Below are 20,268 nucleotides of genomic sequence, written 5' to 3' on the forward strand. Positions count from 1 at the left end.
AGAGGCATCTCTGCAGCGTCTCTGCCTGTGGGTTCATCATTGAAACACTTCACTTGCCTCAACAAGACTGTGTCCCCTTTCTTCAAGGAAATACGGGGCATCGGGTTTATCAAATCATTTTGTTTGAAACTATATTGGCATCTTTGTAAAGTGTGCTACCATGCTGACACACGACACAAATGAATATAACTACTTATAATCTAACATTACTATCTACATAGCAATTTACTGTATCACATCTACTTGTGGACTTCAGGTAAGGCTTTATTGATAAGTTTGCACACAAACTGACATGTACAATACTTGGTCTTAGCCTACCACATGAACAATGAATCACTTGTATTAATGTGTAATAACTGTCAAGATATGATTCCTGGCATAGGATTGCCATTGTTTGAGGAGCAACCTGGAAGTCATTAACTGCAGAACTGGTCCCTTGCCAAATAAACCTTTATTTATATTCAGGTAGGCTGTATCCATGCATTGTGTTGTTCTGCACTGGTTGCCTAGTGATGTTTTCTTTTATTTTTTTTCTGTCGTCAGTGGAAGGTTACACCCCCTCCCGAAATCGCTACTTCGTTTACTTTTTGTTAAGGTCGTAACTCAGTTGAATATGATTTATGTTTTTGTTCTTCGGGATAAAAGTCCTTACCCTTGTTTAGACTACAATAGATGCGCAATCACAGACACTACAAATCCTGTGCATGATTTCAAGCTTTGCCCAAGCACATTCTTTCCAAAGGTGAAGAACGAATTAGGCAGTAGATCTTGGAAACGAACTCTCATGTGAGGAAGAAATCCGTGGCTACCTTAAATGGCATCCTGACATAGCAAGAACCGTAGTCTACTCTCCACCCATAACTGAGAGGGCTCGTTTAAAAGGTGTCTCGCCTCCCGAATTGCACTTGTAATACGAAAGACACTGCTGGGTAAACGTCATACAGGCATTTTAGGACAACTGGAACTCAAGCAGTGAGCAAGAGGAGTACAGACCTGTCCTTACTACTACAGTCGAGTCGCACACATTTGTCTGCGAATTTACTGTCACAGTGGATAGCCTACGGATCTATCTGGATATAGCCTACTTCACTCTTTCTCATAGCTTGGGAAGATTTACATGCAAAAGCTGGGGAAACGTGTTGGAAAAAACCAAGCTTTATCGCAAAGCTTTAAAGTTCTCGCCACAATAATTGGTAAGTTACATTCAAACGTTGGACTCATGTCAAACCTAAGAGTAGTCTATGTACATTGATGATTCTAACGTTTTAATAGCCTACCTTTGAATAAAGGTTAGAAATTTGAGTGGGTTAGATTTGGACATGTAACTCTTATCTTTGTTATGTTTATAAAAGGCCACCTGGGGCACCTATTTGATAGCTGACATTGATACATTGTCTCACCGTTTGTTTTGGTTACATGCATTGCATTCAAATGGAGTTCTGCCATCTTCTAAGAGTTTCTAAATTATGCATCTACATGTAGCCAATTGACTTAATAATGAAATTGATATTGTCAATGGAATTGGTGTTATCTGCAGACAGTGAATGTGGTGTTTTTTTATTGACCTATAGGATAGCTGATGACAGCACGCATCCATATGTTATGCAATTATAAGCCGACAACACAGCCTAGCCTACCTTCTATGTAGATGCCAAGTGCAGGGTCTGTGATATTATATCATTATCCAGACCGACCTTACAGTCAGCTGCAGCTGTACTCAGAGGGAAATTGCCGGTAGGCTAGCCTAGTTTTCATTCGAAATGTGTTATAAACACCTTCAACAACAAATAGACAAGTTAAGGCTCCCCAAGTGCCTCCATTGACCACTGGATGGCGAGCGAGTATCTTGTTTTTATCAAGCTCCTATCATAAACTCTGTCAACATTTGCTCTACGTGGAATACATATTTCACACTTTACTGTGTAGGCTACGATATTTACAGTAGTCAAAGCGGCCCGTTTTAAACGTTTCTCTTAAAGCTATGTAGCCCATGATTCGGCCAAAGTAAGCCTTTTCAGGATCGGCTTAAAACTGGTTGGAGAATACAGTTATTTTAAGTAACCTGATGTCTGTGACATTTAGGGGTTGACAGGTATAGCAGTTGCCCAAGTAGGGTATGTGAGTTTATGTTGCAGAAGAAATAGTATGTGCATTCAGAGAAGTCAGTGGATAAACATGTGGATAGTTTCACAGCAGTTGGCAATGCGCAATTACGCACAGAATGTGCTGTCGAAGTGAGTAGCCAATATTGCCACTTTTTCTTGTAAAGCTGATTGTAGGAATTGCATGACGTAGGAACCGAACCCAGTATATCTCCAGTGTACATTCTATCCCGAGAACATCTCAAAGAGCTGATGAAGAACCGCACTTCCTGAAGGGAATACCCCATCTAATGCGTAATTTGCATACCGTGCGCGATTTACTTTAATGGTTTTGGATGCAGCCAGATGAAGGAAGGAGATGACGTCAGCACTGTACTATTAGTAATGACGATGATACCCAACGTGTGTAACCTGAAGTTGCGCAACATTGTATAGTACATTTCGTGACATAGTTATAGGAAATGGACAATGTGGCAATTTAAGTGCATTGTTGCCATTGTAGCCTGCATAACCTAGAATAAAACATAGTCCTACATTTAAAGGCCTACCCACATAAATGATCTATGTAAGAATATGAGGTAGGATGTTTTCATTAATGCAGTCTTCGGTATTGGATTTGAAATTCCACCACATATAGAGTTATCTTCTGTGACTAATATATTATGAATGGCTAAAGTTGCCTGAGTGCTGGAACGATCCTATTGCTTGACACGCCAAGGCCTGGCCCCCTTCAAGCCGATTGGTTATTTGTGACAAAATGGTGTGGGAGAGAAAATGGGAGGCATCTGTTCGCCACGTGGGTGTAAATCTACTTTTGCCATTGGCTTAGATCAACTGCGTCTTCGAGAACTTCTCTTGTGGTTGGGTAGAATGTCTGCGGACTGTGAGTGTATTTTTTTGTATCGTTGTGGAAGTGAGCTACTTTGAGACAATGTTCATTGTCGATTTTCATTCGAGCTGCTGTGGTCATGGGTGCCCAGTGGATAGCTATACAATATTAATCTTACAAGGCTTTTGCATTCTGTAGGTCTTGTATTTGGCTTCAAGGCAGCTTTCAGTCCCATGCATTTAAAACAATAATAAGGACAGAAAGCTATAGCCTGTGTTGCGCATGTTCTCTTAGAAAGGCAATAGTTATTTGCGTAGTTGATGGTCCGTGGCATATTCCCTGTGAAACAAATACTTGTATTGCTGCTTGGCATTCATTCACCTCTGAAGCGTTTAAAAACCTGGAACATTTGGAGTAGTCGTTGGAACCTCTCTTGAGCAAATTGCATACACAAGAAAAGCGCAATAAAGGCTTTCTCTATAAGACTAGTTCTGGGAATATTCTCATGGTCGTATCAGAAGAGGGAGGACTCGGGTTTATTCAACCTCTCGGCACACAGAGAAAGGCACCAGGAGAGAGAGAGAGCCTCTTTCTCTCTTTTGAATGCAAGCAGTTTCTCTCTCTGAAAACAAGGGACACTGCGTAAAGGGTCGGCTCTTTCTCTCCAACCCCGTTCAACTCGCATTGTCTCCCCCCTGACAACAGGCTATCGAATGGACCAACATCCTAGCGCCCGGAGCTGCACCAGCCGCGGGGCTCCGTCTTGCGAGGCCGTCCCGAGTGAACCCTCCATGAATTTGTATATCCATTCCACAACCGGCACACGCTTCGAGCTCGCTCTTCCCCTGGAGGAGACTGTGGAAGGACTGAAGAGAAGACTTTCTCAGAGACTCAAAGTACCAAAAGAAAGACTCGCCCTTCTACATAAAGAAACGTGAGTAGACTACATCTATAAACGTCAGTATATCCCACTGTCATACGGTATAACATATGCATACATTATATGGTATTTGCGATGTTCAAATCTCTGATGTCTACAGGAATATTTTGCATTTATTTAAACGGTAGAACATTGTGGAGATCAAGAATAACATAGGTTGGGTATCAGCATTATATTCAAGGGAAGATGATATTGACCAGTGTTACCAGTATTGGAATTAGGCATGGAAACGCAAACTGTTCAGTCACGGTTTGGAGCCGTAGCCTATTGATGAGGAACTTGTGGTGCATACTTGTCTTGATTCCTTCAGCGTTCATTATAAATACCATTACTGATTAAATATATTTGACAAATTATTAACAGCTAAGATTTATGCATTTGCTGAATGAAATGCATACGAGCAATGGTTCATGTTTACTTAATTTATATAGTTACCGTCTGACCATTGTATTTGATCTTAAATAAATGCACAATTATGCTGATGCTTTGGGTTTAGAATCTAATTGATGCTATCGATACGCAAGTGGGGTGCGCCATTGGTTAGTGTTATGCGCCATTGTTAGTGTTATGTGAAGGTTAGGTGAAGACGAACGCAAGGCATCCCTCTAATTTCTCCCTTTTTCTCCCTTTGTTACACACAACTTTCTACAATCACCTTGCATACCAGCGAACGCATATTCACTGATTTCTGCTCACGTTTTATTACGAGGAAACCCCCTGGAGACAATCCCAAATGAATGGAGAGAACATAATTGCCATTTTGAAAAGGGGAGCTCTTGAGTATATGACGATAGTTTAACAACGCTTTACAATCGTGTGTTGCACATTTTTTTATTTAAAGCAAACTGAAACTGTTTTAGTCGGTTTTCAATTGAGTCGGATTTTCGTGCGTTAAATGACAATGTAAGAGCTGTGGTATGATAAGGGAGGTCTTTGTCACTTGATGCAAATCGCCCTGTCGCATTGTTTTTCTTTTAAATAACAACCATCCCACAACCCCCTAGAATAATCGCCTCCAAATCAAATCATCCCCTAAAACCGAGTACCTTTTTTAATCATCTCTCTAAATAGCTGCATTTAGGCGCTGCTGACTCCCTTTGTTCAGCTGGAGGTGACATTTAGTTCACACTGTACAATACAGTAGGATAGGCTTTTCACAAAGCAACTCTTCCACTAGCCTACTATCACGGTTAAGAAAAGTGACGTTAAAGATACAATGCTAGTGGTCTATGTGATTACATTATCATTCATCAACCTGAACATGACATTAACTTTTTTCCACTTATTTTTTTTTAACTTGATGAGGTCCTGAAAAGGACCACTCAGAGTGACAAATGAAATGGCTATCCAGTAAATAGGCGGAAGTGTTCCTAAATGCAGGAGTTAGTCAGTTTGGCTGTAAACTAATATGGTGTTTTTTTCTCCCCCTCAGGCGTCTGAGTTCAGGAAAACTCCAGGACCTCGGGATCTCTGATGGGAGCAAGTTAACACTTGTACCTACAGTTGAAGCAGGCTTAATGGTAAGGATAATCAGACACCTCAACCGTGTGTGTTGTGCTATAAACCCAGGTGGGTTTTTTGGCCTCAAGATAATAAAAGTGTTATTAATATCAGGCAGGTTAATGTAGGTAATTAAGTCTGTGTTGATCTCATCTCCTTCATATCTTTGAATGCACAAGCCTTTCTCCTTTGTCTACTAGGCTTACAAGTAAATCATGGTTTTCTCCTTGTCCTTTCTTTGAAGTCTCAAGCATCAAGACCAGAACAGTCAGTGATGCAAGCTTTGGAGAGTTTAACAGAAACTCAGGTAAGAACTCTTTCAAGTAATTTTATTTAAGTGGCCTTCATGAATAGATCATTTAGTATACCTGCTTTAAAAACCATACAATTATTACATAATTGATTTGAAATCCTCCTGGTTTAATGTGAAACTTTAACAGGTTGCCCCTGGAAAAACATGGAGAATTATGTTTTAAAGTGAATGAGATCTGTTTGCATGTCAAGCTGGAGCAGTCAAAAATAGTTTAGAGAAGAGCTAAGATAAGAGTGAGGCTGCTGATGAACACAAGGCTCTTTCCATGTTTAATGTTAGCCTCTTAAACAAGCAAGCTGGCCACTGTGGATATTAAAACCAACACCCTCTGGTCTCCTGGCAACTTCTACGCTGTGTGTGTGTGTGTGTGTGTGTGTGTGTGTGTGTGTGTGTGTGTGTGTGTGTGTGTGTGTGTGTGTGTGTGTGTGTGTGTGTGTGTGTGTGTGTGTGTGTGTGTGTGTGTGTGTGTGTGTGTGTGTGTGTGTGTGTGTGTGTGTGTGTGTGTGGAGGCAAGCCCAGGCAAACCCCACCCAACTGATTGAGAGTTGAGTCAAAACCCCATCCTTGCAATGCCCTGGCTGGCTCTCCCCTCACCATAGAGAGCTGCCAACACAGATAGACTCAACTCATAAACAGAAATTAAGTTGACAGATGGGCGTTGAGTACATAGTGCCCGTGAACTTGATGTACCTTTGTGGAACTGTTGAAATACAGTAAGAATATGAGTCAGTGGTTTGGTGTGAGTCACTGATATGATAAGTAGTGAAAGTAAAGGGATCAGGTCTGATCTCACCTCCTCAACCTGACAGCGGGTGAGAGACTCGATGGCACTGACAACAGCGATGACGTACTGTCTCAGCAGCTGACTTACTCCAGGTGTGTTGTTAAGTCTGTGATGCACATAGTTGCAGTAAAAATATGTTACTAATGTTAGATAAGACCTTGTCATAAAATGGACCAGTAGCACACCTATATTTGGTGGTTGTGTGAATGTGTTACTGAAGTAGCAAGTTTTACTTCCTACTTACGTCAAGATAATGAAGTTTGAGGACAGAAAACACGTACTGGTAAAACACATAGTAGCAAGTCAAAACCTCAGTGTGGCTTCTCTCCCGCTGATATTTTTCACTGGAAATCCTGGCGTTAGTGTGTGTGTGAGCTCAGCGCCTAGCCTGCCTGCTCACAGCACAGCGGTGACGACAGATGAGTGAGTGTGTTTGTGTGGGTGGGTGGGTGTGCTGGAAGCACGCCTTTCTCATCATGCGGTACGCCTTTGCTGGGTGGCTCACACTGACTTCTGTTTCCACTAGTCAAGGCTTTCCCATAATTCAACAGTGTCAACCTCATACAGTCTCTATCCTGACTTGCCTCAGCTCTGTATTCAAGGCCTATCGGCCTCGCCTCTCCTCCTCTCGAGGGGGGCGGGGGGGGGGGGGGGGCAGGCAACAGGAAAGGGCATATACAGCAGTTAAGACCTATAGATAGTAATTTTGAGTCACTTTGGTATGACTTTCTTCTTCATCAAGCGCGCCTCTTGTCTCCAAGACTTTACTGTAAGAATGTGAGCTGGTGGAACTATTGCCTGGTGAGTCATTCAATGGGCTCATATGCACAGACAAGAATGAAAGCCCAGTCAAATAAGAATGCCAGTATAAAACTGATCTGATGTGTTTCTATCAGGGAGAATTGATTCCTGCTTTATAATTCATGACGATATAGATTGGGGAGAGATTACAGATACCGGGTAAGATTAAAAAATAGGAACACAAGCTTTCCCATTCGCTTCCTCCTCCAACTTGGGGGCTATCAAAAATCAATCAATGCACTGAGCTCTTAGAAGTGTCTGATAGGTTAACAGATACCCCCCGTATTCCAAAATAGCCAGGCTAGTGGCTGGCTGGTAGCATTCGGAAAATTGGTAGCTTAAGCTTCTCCCTCCCTCACCCTCTTCCCTCCCCCCAAATATGTGTGGTCTGGTCGGGGTTGGAGATCAGGTAATGTGCCAGGAAGTCCAGTGTGTTCATAGAAGCCCAGCTTATAACAGTTCTAGTCTGCTTCTGGAGGAGTACTCAGCACCCTGCCCAGTCGGGTGGCTTCCCGGGAGAGATCTATTTCAGACTTCGTGGAGTAGGATAGAAAGTGTTTTATGGAAAGGAAGGCCAATTATCGGAACTCATCAATGGCCCTATCATTTGAATGTGCTGTGGTTTGCAAGTCTTGTTCTCTGCCCAGTACCTGCCTGCTGCCTGCAGTCGACTGTATGTCCTGCTGTATTTTGACTGTGGTAGAATAGGCTGGACTCTGTCAAGGGCATTGGCTCCCTTAATTCCTCTGCTTGACATCCCAGGCAAATTTTCTCCTGACATCTAATCTCCATTAAGCCACCACCTCCTGACAGTCCATCAAGGCTGGGCTGGTTTTCTCCTTCTGTCTGCCCGAGATAGGCTTAGGCTGAGCTGAGCCTGGGATTGTGTCTCTGTGGAGCAAACTGTATTTAAGAGGCTTTCTTCTGTTGATGAAAGAATGAGAAAATGCCCCTTCGAGCTTGAACTCAGACAGAGTATAGTGATGTAATGTCTGTGTATGAGAAATATGGTAGGTCGATGAAGAGTAATGTTTATTATAGGTTATAGTCAGCTTCATTAGCTGCTATTGCTTGATGTTGTTTTAGTTTGGAAAATAAGGATTGTCCAGTCCTTTGTATGTTATAGTGAGTGTTTGCTCATTGACGCTTGTATGAAACCAAGCCCCCTAACCTACCCATCCCCCACACACTGCCCTTCCCCCACCCCACCCTTTTGTTGCACTTTTGAAGCATAAATCCCAGTCAAATTCACAAAACCTGCCTAGCTGACCGACCCTCCAATACAAAACAATGGCCGAGAGTCAAGCTTTAGGTTTAGGTCTCCCCGATGACTGTTTTCCACATAGGCTGGAGCCAATTGAGTGAAACAGTGCTACGAGGCCATTTCAAAATCAATGTATAGCTCAGCTGGAAGGATAGGAGGGAGGAGAAGATTGCCATGTTGTCCTAGAGGAAGTACATATATTGTCTTTGGGGAGGCGATGTCTTGGCCAGGTCCTTGAGGAGTACATTCTTACATTTCTGTTCTACGTTTTCTCACTTCCTCCTCCCAACACCCTCCTCCACCAGCCAACGCTGGTCTCTGAATAAGACCCAGCATTGTTATTGTGTCTGAAAACGGACAGATGCAAATAGTGGGATCTAACCATATATGAGTAGCCTCTGGGTCACCCATCTTGTCATTTCCAGTCACTGCACTCCCCCAGGGAGCATGCCGGGCTGGGCCAGGCAGGGGGAATGCAGGGCTGGGCCAGGCAGGGGGAATGCAGGGCTGGGCCAGGCAGGGGGAATGCAGGGCTGGGCCAGGCAGGGGGAATGCAGGGCTGGGCCAGGCAGGGGGAATGCAGGGCTGGGCCAGGCAGGGGGAATGCCGGGCTGGGCCAGGCAGGGGGAATGCAGGGCTGGGCCAGGCAGGGGGAATGCAGGGCTGGGCCAGGCAGGGGGAATGCAGGGCTGGGCCAGGCAGGGGGAATGCAGGGCTGGGCCAGGCAGGGGGAATGCAGGGCTGGGCCAGGCAGGGGGAATGCAGGGCTGGGCCAGGCAGGGAGCATGCCGGGCTGGGCCAGGCAGGGGGAATGCAGGGCTGGAGGGAGGTATAGATGGCCTTGCTGAGTCACGCCATTCATTTTAAGGTGTTGCGGCATGTTGTGTACAGGTTGTTCTGAACCACAGAGGGAGGATGTTTGGAAGGACAGGCGTGACTCAAAGATAAGGAGATGGGCAGAAGGAGGGTGGGTGATAAGGAGGAGGAGGGGAAAGGTCACCAGGAGGTAGAGGAGTGTTCTGTGTGTTGGTGGTGGAGCGTTGCTATCGCAGGTTGCTCTGTCTGATAAGGCCTTGTCTTGTCACAGCTCTATTAACTATATGGTCCATTCATGTTATAGTCATATTTTACTGTTCTTTTCTAGATAAGGTATTAGAAGTCATCTGAAAATGTGTGTGTGTGTGTGATGTGCTCGTGCGTGTGTGCGTGCACATGTGTATGTGTCTGTTTGTGCCTGTGTGTGTGTACGATACTGCTCAATGCAATTGGTCAATATGTTTATTTTTCCAGACCCCTGCCCAATACTCACCTTATCAAGATGGTAGTTAATCAGCCAGTCAGACACTACTGGAAATCATTGTTCTTTAATTGTATTGAGGATTCGGGAGTGGATGGAATTGAAAAATGACTGAGTCACCATGTCAATATGAGAGCATCAGCCCATCTATAAAACCAGCCTGCTGTCTTCCTACTTCAAATCAACCTTTTTTATATGCAGGCAGGAGTCTGGCCTTTAAAATTGTAATTTCTCCTCGTAAATGAAGGCTATTAATTCGGAGCTGAATGTATAAATCTAATTGTATATTGACTGATTGAAAGACAATAGTGAAAAGAGGGACTATTTGTTTCTGTTCCCTATAAATCCTAGCCTGAGAACGCATGAATAAGCTGGTGGAGTGTCTCTGCACCTGTGTAATCTCTTTGTGATTCAGATAGGCACATAGAGGAGGGGTGTCAAGGTGTGTTTGAGAAATGGGGGAGATGGATTTGCTGATATTTTCTTTTTCCTATTGTGCGTGTGCATTTTAAAAAAAAGTGTGTGTGTGTTCCTGTATGTGGGAGACAGTAAGAGCGAAAGAGCTCTTGAGCGTGTGTCCGGTGAAAATATACTGTAGTGTGTGTATTATGTCGTGACAATCATTGTTTTTCATCGGCTGGCCACCTTTGTGCTTCAAGTGCTCCTGCAGCATGGTGATTGTGACTGACTGGGCTAGTGTCTGGGAGGCGGTGGAGGCCATGAATATCTTTTCCCATCTCCCTGTGTGCAAAGAATACACACAGACCCTACCGGCTACCACATCTCAGCGTTGTGGAAAAATAACGAATGGGGTTTCAATCTACTCCAAATGTTGTTTTATTCATCTACACTGCTTTCATTTATCTGTCCTGTTGTAGAGCCAGCGTGTGGTTAAGCCTGGCCCTCGTTCTCTCTCTGTCTCCCCCTCTTATCACAGAGACTCAGTCGGAATGTATTCATCAGTTGGAATCATAGGCCTTGTGCAGTGGTGTTGCACCATCTTTGATCGCCCAGAGAATGGAGAAAGTGTGTATGAGAGAGGGACGCATTTGCAATAGCAGCAGGTGCTGTGATACAGCAAGGCGGGCGAATAGACTCGGTTTTTAAGTGGATTGCTTTGCGTCTGTTGCCTTAGAACCTTCAAAGCCATTGTGGTTGACTGGAAACAGAGGTAATGTAGAGGGCTGGAGGGATGGAGTGGGGGTGGAGGGCTGGAACCAGGAACCTGATCATTATGCCATTCTGTCTCTTTTTTTTCACCCAGCTCATCAAATTCACTGATGGCCAGCTGGCTTTCTGTTTCTCATTCGCCCTCTTTGCTTTCTGTTTCCTATCAGGCACTATTACAGATGGCTATCTCTCCAATGATGGGGTCTTTTGAAGATGGGGCCTGCTTTTAGGATTTGGGGCATGGTGCAAGCGCCGTAGATTTTTTTTCTTATCTTTTGAGAATCATGTTATTGCTTCTTAACCCAGCGCCAGTCTGCACAAACAGCGTATCAATTGTGTCCTAGTTTGATCAACACATCTAGGTCGATAGGTGAGTTAATAAGCTGGTTTCTGAATTTCACCTCTCCCCTTCCCTCCTTCACCTTGCTGTTTGATAGGTTGACCAGGAGCTTCTCAGCCGTAATGCAGCTGAAGGAAAAGGGTGATTCCTTCGCTTGAACCCTCCCACAGATCCCTGTCCTCTCTGGTCTCTGATAAAAACTCTGCTCAGTTGTTCATGAATGTCAGCTCAGTCCTGTTCCCAACTCCCTCTCCCTCCCTCCCTCCCTCCCCACTTCTTTCTGCCTGTCTCTCAGTACACTTAGTGTGCAAAGGAAAAACGCCTGCAAATGAGTTCCTTGAACCACAGGGACCCCAATAACTAAACCGGTCAGCCCCAGAGGTGGAGGAAGAAAAGAGAAAAGCATCCAGAAGCACACTCTCTGAATATTTCATCATCACCTCTCTGACACCCCACCCCCCTTCTACATCCTCTCTTTCTCCCTCATCCCCTCACCCATCCCTCCTCCCCGGTCTCTGCTTATCATATTCTCCCTTCTCTGCATAGCAACCAAAGCCTGCTGCTACAGCTACACAAAATGCCACCCAGTCGCTACTCTCCCAAAAACAAAACAAAATGGCAGATAGAGCAAGATGGTGGGAGGTCAGGTTGAACTGAACAGAGAACTGGGTGTTGTTCATATAGTGCTATTGTTCCTTCTCAAACACCCAATTAGCTGATAGGCTATCATTAACTTATCACAGCACTGTCTATGAAATGTACCGATCAGAGTACACTTTTTGTCAGACAAATGGACAACTGGTTTGTCCTCGCTCTTCGCTACGCATACCATTCTCGCTGCGTCAGGACAATAGGAACAATGAGGAGGCCATTCCTTTCTGTCTAAACATAACAAAACTGGGGCCCTAGCTCACTGTCATTCTCCTCTACTGGAGCTGTCCTGACTGACAGGAGCGACTGTCTTCCTAGGGCTTAGGAATTTATAAAGACACCAAGGAGGAAGGAGGTTAAAGGCTCAAAGACTCTGAGAGAGGCTCTTTGTCTGCTTTGTTCTAGAAATCCTATATTTTTTTGTTCCTGACATCAATGTAATACTGACTTGTCTCAAGAGAGCAGAAAGGCGTGTACGGACAGGTTTTCTTGGTAGTGATACGCTATCTGAGACATGGATATTTTTACATGATGGTTTGAACAGCGTCTCCTGCAACATGTACCCACTGGCTGTTAACTGTTAGTGTTACCTCCCATCTCTCCGAAGACTGACCTATTTAAGGTGTTCCAGTCCACAGCCTCTGGCTCCACCCCCGGCTCAACCCCCGGGCTCACAGCTGCAACCTGTCCCGTTTCCCGTCCTGTCTTCCCCTTTCAATCTGAGATGAGGTTGCGGAATGACTGATCAGACCCATGCTGGAATTCCGAGCCCAGGGTCTTACTTGGGTTCCTCATTTATTTCTGGTGGGAAAATAAGGCATGGACCACAAAGACCTGAGAGTGAGCGGTTTAAGGGCAGGCTGAGAGTTCTGGAGCCATTGCTTAAGTCGCTTAATGCTTTTGTTTATGTGGGCTCGTGGCCTTTTCAGTTATTACCTAATGGGAACATTGTTGTGTGTGTGTGTGTGTGTGTGTGTGTGTGTGTGTGTGTGTGTGTGTGTGTGTGTGTGTGTGTGTGTGTGTGTGTGTGTGTGTGTGTGTGTGAACATACTCGTTCGTGGGGTTTGGGTGAAAACTTCAGAATCAGACTTGGCTTTATGAGTCAACGACTGAGATGCCAGGGCCAGGAGTGACAAATGTACCAAGGGAGTGAGGGATGTAAAACGTAAAGAGAGAGAAAACAAGAGGCGGAGCTTGCATATATGACGGTCTAAGTTGAGGTTTGCCATGTGGGGTTGGGAGCTTAGTATGAACGTATCATGAATCTCAGCTTGGTGTTTGTTGAATAATCCACACTAGACTTTAAAGGGAGATGGAATGCCTCGTTCTTCCTCTCTGTCTCGCTCATTCTCTCTCCTCTCTCTCAGCAAAGCCACACTGATGTGTCATCCCCCTCTCTCTTCTCCACCCAGATCAAACACAGCGCTGTGACTCGCTCAAAGGCTTTGTGTGTGTGTGTGTGTGTGTTCTTTTCGTTGTCTTTTGTGTGTGTGATGGGGTTTGCAAACCCTCTACTCATTCTCCTGACAACTGTCAGTCAGGGATACAATCAACTACCCTCTCCTTCTGTTCCATCACCCTCTCCTCGCCTGCCTCCCTCTCTCTTTTTTCCCTGTCCCCCTTGGTTGACTCACAGGTGACCTTTGTGTGAGGAGTTTACTAGAGCCATCTCACCTCGTGCTTGTCCTCTGCTTTCCCATGCCCGCCCTTACTAAGAACAGCACCATTATGTTTCATTAGTCATCATCACCATCATAGTCAGTCCCTGGGTGTTTTTCAAAATGCGCACTACCGTGCTCTGAACACGCAAATTGGAGCCCGAGAGGGTGGGAGTATGAGTCCAAATCAAAGTATGCGAAATGGAGCATGGAGGGCACTTCTCGAATGCGTACTCCCTTTGTAAATATGAAGCGAGAGAAAATACATTCCAACATCGGAATCAAATGTTGCCTATTCACGTCTCATATGTTGCCTGACTACATAATTTATGTTGATACGTAAGTAAATACATGCTGTGTTAATTTTGGCATGTTTACCTGCTTACAATTCCCACTAGTGTGCGTAGCTCACTAGCCCATTGTAAGTCAATAGGGCTAACTGGCTAGCTTCTACTGTTAGCTAGCCAGATAGCCGCAAAGAGTTGTTAGCTAGCTAACTACCCACAAAGCATTGGCATCTGCCTTGCATAACGTTAGTTTTAGGTCATTTTTGCCTGTTAAACTATCTGGTTGGTTTGCTTTGTGTATATCTTGATTTGTCGCTATTTTTGCAATTGTCCTGGCTGGAAGAAGGTTCAGTGAATGGGGAGATGCAGTGTGAGGTAATACATAAGGGTGAGTGCAAGTGCTTCTCAAATGTAATGTTTTATGCGTTTTCCACACTCCTCCTCACAAGAATGTACTCAAGAGAATGTCCTCGGAAAATGCACTCGGAGCATGAGAGTGTGGAGCACGGTAATATGCATATTGAGAAACACCCACTATATTAACATGTCATGTGATTAGGACTAGTGAACAATCATACATTTATATTCCTATGTGTTGGCTCATTGTGAGATGCTGGGAGATAGAGGTGTTGTGTTGGGTGACGTCCCTCCTCCCTCCCCCCTCCCCCTCCTTTGCTCCTCTCCTCCGCTGTGTCAATACCAATGTGCAAAGGTCACCGTGGCTGCAGATAGCCGGCGGTCGATAGAAAAATAAATAAGCTGAAGAAAGAGGAAAATGATGGAGGGCAGAGCCTGGTGATTCAGAGGGTTAACAACAGGTCAACACACACAAGCACCCTCCAAAGGCATATGGGTCTGGAGGGAGCGCTCTCTCTGTTCTCTGTGCTCTTTCTCTCCTCTCTCTCTCTCGCTTTCTTTTTCTCAACTTGTCGTCTTTCTCTCTCTTTCTCGTCTTTCTCTCTCTCTCTCTCTCGCTCTCTCCCCCCTCTCTGTCTTTCTCTCTCTCTCGCTCTCTCCCCCCTCTCTGTCTTTCTCTCTCTCTCACTCTCTCCCCCTGTCTGTCTTTCTCTCTCTCTCGCACTCTCCTCCCTCCCTCTTGAAGTTGAAGTCTTACAGAAAATAAGCGTCACATTATGTTAGTGCTGAGAGCCTCTTGTACTTCTGTTCCTATATGGGGAGAGCCTGAGACGTCATTACCTCAGTGTCCTGGGGGAGACTCTCTGACCCGTCAATGCTCTCCCTTCACCAGAGCAGTAACAAGGTCCCTGGAAGGGTGAGACAACACAGAGATTGTAGGAGCAGTGTGGCACTAATGTGTCCTACGGCCAAGTCGTGACAACGCTCTCTGTGGTGTGGCCTGGAGTGAGTGGGTCAGGGCCTCCATTCTTGGCTCCGGGGCCCATTCTCGTGCTCCTAAAGTGGGCAGCCCTTCAAGATCTGCCGCAGACCACAGAACAATCGGGTATTATGAGTGTGTGAGGCTGTGGGGCGAGTGGGTCTACGCTGCATCCTGTATCGAAGTTCTGATTTCTCGGGCCAGGGGCCAAACAGAAGGGTGGCCTTTGCATGTCTGGGAACGAGGTTCAGACTCTGGACTATAGGGGCATTGGAAACAGGAGTGGGTGGGCATGGTGAATATGTGTGCACCAGTGTGCGTGCTTGATTGTGTGTGATTAGATGCGTGTGTGTGTGTGTGTGTGTGTGTGTGTGTGTGTGTGTGTGTGTGTGTGTGTGTGTGTGTGTGTGTGTGTGTTCCAATAGCTCCTTTCACCCCCCCCCCCCCCCCCCAGCAAATGTTAATAGCCCAGTGTTTCAGTGTCCAGGGCAGTGATTGATTACAGGATGGGATAGTGTGGCGTACCAGCCTCTCTGCTGGGGCAATTCAATGCAGCTCAATGCACTGTTCTGTCTTTCTGCTTTCACATCCATACATGTGCTTTTGTTAAACTCATTAACAAAGCCCCAAGCCTGGAAAACAATGATGTAGAGCTAACAGACCTTCTCTTGGTTTGTATAGACCTACCCATTTCTGGTATATTAAACATGAAGTTAGTATGCATTTAATGTATGTTGCATAAGTATTCAATATATAATGAGTTTTTGTAGTCTATAGTCCGTGAACTAGGTGACTCAACTCTCTCCTCCTCTTCCTGTCTCCAGGTCAGTGACTTCCTGTCCGGCCGCTCTCCTCTGACCCTGGCGCTGCGAGTAGGTGATCACATGATGTTTGTTCAGCTGCAGTTGGCTGCCCAGCAGTCCGGAGGGCAGCACTTACAGCACAGGCAGCTCATCGCCCGCGGGGGTACAGAGGGCACCATGGGACAGTCCACAGGCGCGTCTGGAGGGTTCAGCAGCGGGCATCACCCCCGCGCCCCCACCCCCCACCACCACCACTCTCACCCCCACTCCCGCCCCCATCCTAACCAGTCCCAGGCCCACCCAGTGCCCTTCCCCTCTACCAGCACAGCGGCCTTCCCCCCTGCCCCCTCACACCAGCCCTCTCCTCCCATGTACCCCTCTTCCTCTTCCGCCCCCTCAAGTCACTGCAGCACCCCTCCTCCTGCTCCTCGTCCCACCCAGCTGCCCGGCAGTCTGTTTAGTCGCTCCCACCAGCCCTCCCCGGGTCGACCCAGCCCCAGCCCCGCTTCCGACCCCCAGGGCACCCCCACTGCAGCCCCCTGTCCTGAGGTAAGACCCCCACCAACCAATCAACCTACTACTGCTTTATAACACTGTATTACTCAGTGCATACCACACTTACACAAAGGGGGGCCAGGACACAGCACACACCATTATTACCTCGCCAGAGACCAGGAGAGATGAAAGGATGAAAGAAAGAGAGGGAAAAAAGAGGGAGAGGAGTTAATGAGTTAGTCTGTGTAGGTTGTTGTCTTGTTGATCATTAGCCGTCTCGCTGGTCAGCAGGCCTCTCTCACTGCAGCCTGGAGCTAGGAGCTATCTGTCAGTCTTTTAATGACAGTTGATTTCCACCAACTTGGTTGTTATTGTCTTCTCTCTCTCTCTTCACCTGAAGTCAACTCTATGAGTTTTCAGAAACAAAACCAGATATGGGTTGGTGTAGTTTAGAGGCCACATAGAACAATGAAAAAAGAAACTTCTTCACTCTGAAATGTTCCCGTACCTCTCCCCTTTTTGCTCCCCCTCTTCCTCCTGTAGGTTTTCACTTTCAGTTCACATGGCCAAGCAGGGCAGGTAGCAGATAGGTCTGTTGTCAGGGACAGTAAAAGGAGCTCCCAGGATTCAGTTTCTTCTGAGTCTTATGTGTCCCTATACAAGGAACGACATGGTTTACATTAGGGTTACTTACAACATCACTCGCTGTTACAACATGGCTGTTATAAACTGGGTGGTTTGAGGCCTGAATTCTGATTGTCTGAAAGGCATGGTATATCAGACCATATACCACGGGTATGACAAAATGTTTAGTTGCACTGCTCTAATTACCTTGGTAACCAGTTTATAATAGCAATAAGGCACCTAGGGGGTTTGTGACGTTGCGTCGTGCATAAGAACAGCCCTTAGCCCTGGTATATTGCCCCCCCCCCAATTAAAATATATATATATACCGCACCTCCTCGGGCATTATTGCTTAATTATAACATGTATGTTACAACACCAGGTTCAAGTCACTGCCACTTCATCGCTTGATAAACTGTTCTATTTCAGTAGCATGTTCTTTGTGTGTCTTACATGACCACGTATTGCATACATGCATCTCATGGTCATAATGCAACTACTAAAATCTACTGTCGAGCGGCTGTATATTTCTTATCACTCACTGCAGGAGAGTGTTGGTTTGTTGAAGGTTTATCTCTAACATTAGACTGATGTCTCCTTTCCTCTCCTCTACAGGCTAACTGTGCTAAGAGCCCCAGCAACAGCACTAGTGCTTCAGTGCACTCCTCCTCCTCCTCCCGTAAACCAGGTGCCATCATCGAAAGCTTTGTCAACCACGCTCCTGGGGTCTTCTCAGGGACTTTTTCAGGTGAGTGAGGGCCAATAGCATTACAATAAGGCTTTAACTCTAAGACTATGGCATAGCACTCTGTCAGCGGCTCAGATTACTGCTGTGTCCTACTGGGTCTGGGTGGGGGTGTTATCTGTGGTTAGATTGGAGATGAGGGGAGTTGTAGTGGTTTGTAACACTCTCTCCATCTCTCTCTTTTTCTCTCTCTCTTTTTCTCTCTGTCTCTGTCTCCTACCCTCCCTCAGGCACTTTGCATCCTAACTGTCAGGACAGCACTGGGCGGCCCAGACGAGACATCGGCACCATCCTGCAGATCCTCAACGACCTCCTGAGTGCCACACGCCACTACCAGGGCGTGCCCCCCTCCCTCACCCAGCTCCGCTACCAGACGCAGTGTGGCTCACCCTCCCCCGCCTCCACGCCGCCCTCACCCCCTCCTTCGCCCCCAGCCACCACCTCTGGCATCGCCGGCATCTCTGCCAAAGCTACCTCGGTGCCCGCCAGAAACCCCATCTCATCCCCCCTCCACCCGCTGGTGCAGTGCCAGAGCCAGATCCGCATGTGCAAGCCCCCTGGTGAGCATTGATAACATCCCGAACGCACGCACACACACACACACACACACACACACACACACATACACACACACACACACACACACACACAAAAGGCCCTTCACTGTCTTTGAGCCCCCTTGCAGCAGAGCAACAGATGTTGTTGTTGTGGATGAGAGTGATTGAAAGGACTCTAGTCAAGAGCTTGTTAAGGAATTTAGATGAGCCGCTGGTCTGTTGTAGAGCCCATAAGAGGATTCATCAACGGCTTTGTTTCTGCCGTTGTGTTTCTGTTCAAATGCTGTTCAACTTATTATGCCCACGTTTTGCTGGACTCGATAAGACAATTGGATCAGATGCCAGTTCTGATAAACACAATTATGATAAACAAGCTTTTTCTTTCAACTCTCAGAATGACTTTTCAGAACCTTGCTCAAAAGGAAAGAGAAAGAAAGGGAATACAGAGGTTGGCAGAGAGGTTGTTGCGGGGGTTGAAGGAGAGGAGGAGAGGAGTACGGGGGGAAGGAGAAGCTCCTGTAGGGCTGTTCCATCAGGCTCAGTTGTCTGGCAGACCCAGCCGCAGCAGAAGACTTCTCTTTGTCTCTGGGCTGAGGGGATAGGTTTACCCCTCGGAGGGCCGGACTGGTGATTACTGCCCTCCACACAGAGGCTAGGACAGATCCTCACCACTGATAACATTCACAGGCATGTGTCAGGTAGTCTTAGTGCTGAAGCGCATTGTCCACGCTCTGCTTGTTTAAACTTTACCAGAGGAAATTGAACTGTTCTTCCATGAGTCTGCTCTTGTTGCATGTTGAAAAGAGATGGATAGTGGAGGAGGATCTCTGAATAGCTCTGATTAAAGTTTTATGTGGTCTCTTTGTTTGAAAGAAAAACATGAATTCCATGGTAGTCATCAGCACTTGTATTGTAACTTGGCATTGCGATAGAATGGAGCACGTAATCGAAGCACGGACCGAAAGTTCACCGAACATCCAGGGAACTCTGCAGTACCCAGTGAGCCCTATAAAAAAGTTCTGCACAGTTGAATAATACATGCTTATTTTCTTAACCCAGGAAGCCCCCTTCCCTCACCACTACCCCTCTCTCACTCCTCCACTCAGTCGTCACCCCATGCTTTTTCTCTCTTTCTTTGTCCCACTCTCCCCCGTCTCTCCCGTGAATGGGCCGTCCTACTGCTTCCTCAGTCGCTGTCCAAAACTAGCCTCATCTGTAAAATACATCTCTCTCTGGTCTCGTCCAGCCCAGGACACCATCAATGGCAGCTTGTGTTCACTCTGACTTTAAATAGATAGATTTATGCTAAAAGAATGGACATTGTGTTTGTAGAGAACACACATTAAACCTCCTTCATAAGATTGTTGTTTACATCCGGCCTCTGCTAACTGCCCACAGATTCATTTGTACTTGCACGGAAAACAACTAAGGGCTAAATAAATGCCTTTGGAGTCAGACTGGCGACCGGCTGAATCCACTCGCTTATCAATGAATGAGCTAGGGCTTTTCTGTATGTACGGAAGCTGTCTGTCTGTTTAGCTTCGTGACTTCGGAATGCTTTAGGAGTAACATTTTAGAAGGCAGATGACTAAGTGCTCCGATGAAACCGTGAGACGACGGTCTTATCAGCCAACACCTGGTGAAAGACTTCACAGCTTAACTCTTCGTAGAAGCCCGCTTCCATTGGACTACAGGAATAACCTATGCTTACTGCTTAGTACCTTCTCAGACCTTTAATGTCTGTGTTTCGTTACCTCAGGTTGAGACAGCCT

The 20,268-nt window shown here is 46.1% G+C and overlaps 1 protein-coding gene across 1 annotated transcript in view; it reads left to right on the forward strand.

The window, feature by feature from the left end:
- Positions 1-872: 872 nt before the first annotated feature.
- LOC129867229 (midnolin-like) overlaps positions 873-20,268 on the forward strand; it is a 30,255-nt gene continuing 10,859 nt past the window's right edge. The window contains exons 1-7 of the mRNA XM_055940489.1: positions 873-1,193; positions 3,637-3,865; positions 5,304-5,391; positions 5,616-5,678; positions 16,097-16,624; positions 17,810-17,942; positions 18,170-18,499. Of these exons, the coding sequence (XP_055796464.1) occupies positions 1,118-1,193; positions 3,637-3,865; positions 5,304-5,391; positions 5,616-5,678; positions 16,097-16,624; positions 17,810-17,942; positions 18,170-18,499 (1,447 nt within the window). The 5' untranslated portion in view covers positions 873-1,117. The remainder of the gene's footprint in view (positions 1,194-3,636; positions 3,866-5,303; positions 5,392-5,615; positions 5,679-16,096; positions 16,625-17,809; positions 17,943-18,169; positions 18,500-20,268) is intronic.

Source organism: Salvelinus fontinalis, chromosome 12, assembly GCF_029448725.1.
Source record: "Salvelinus fontinalis isolate EN_2023a chromosome 12, ASM2944872v1, whole genome shotgun sequence".
Lineage (NCBI taxonomy): Eukaryota > Metazoa > Chordata > Actinopteri > Salmoniformes > Salmonidae > Salvelinus > Salvelinus fontinalis.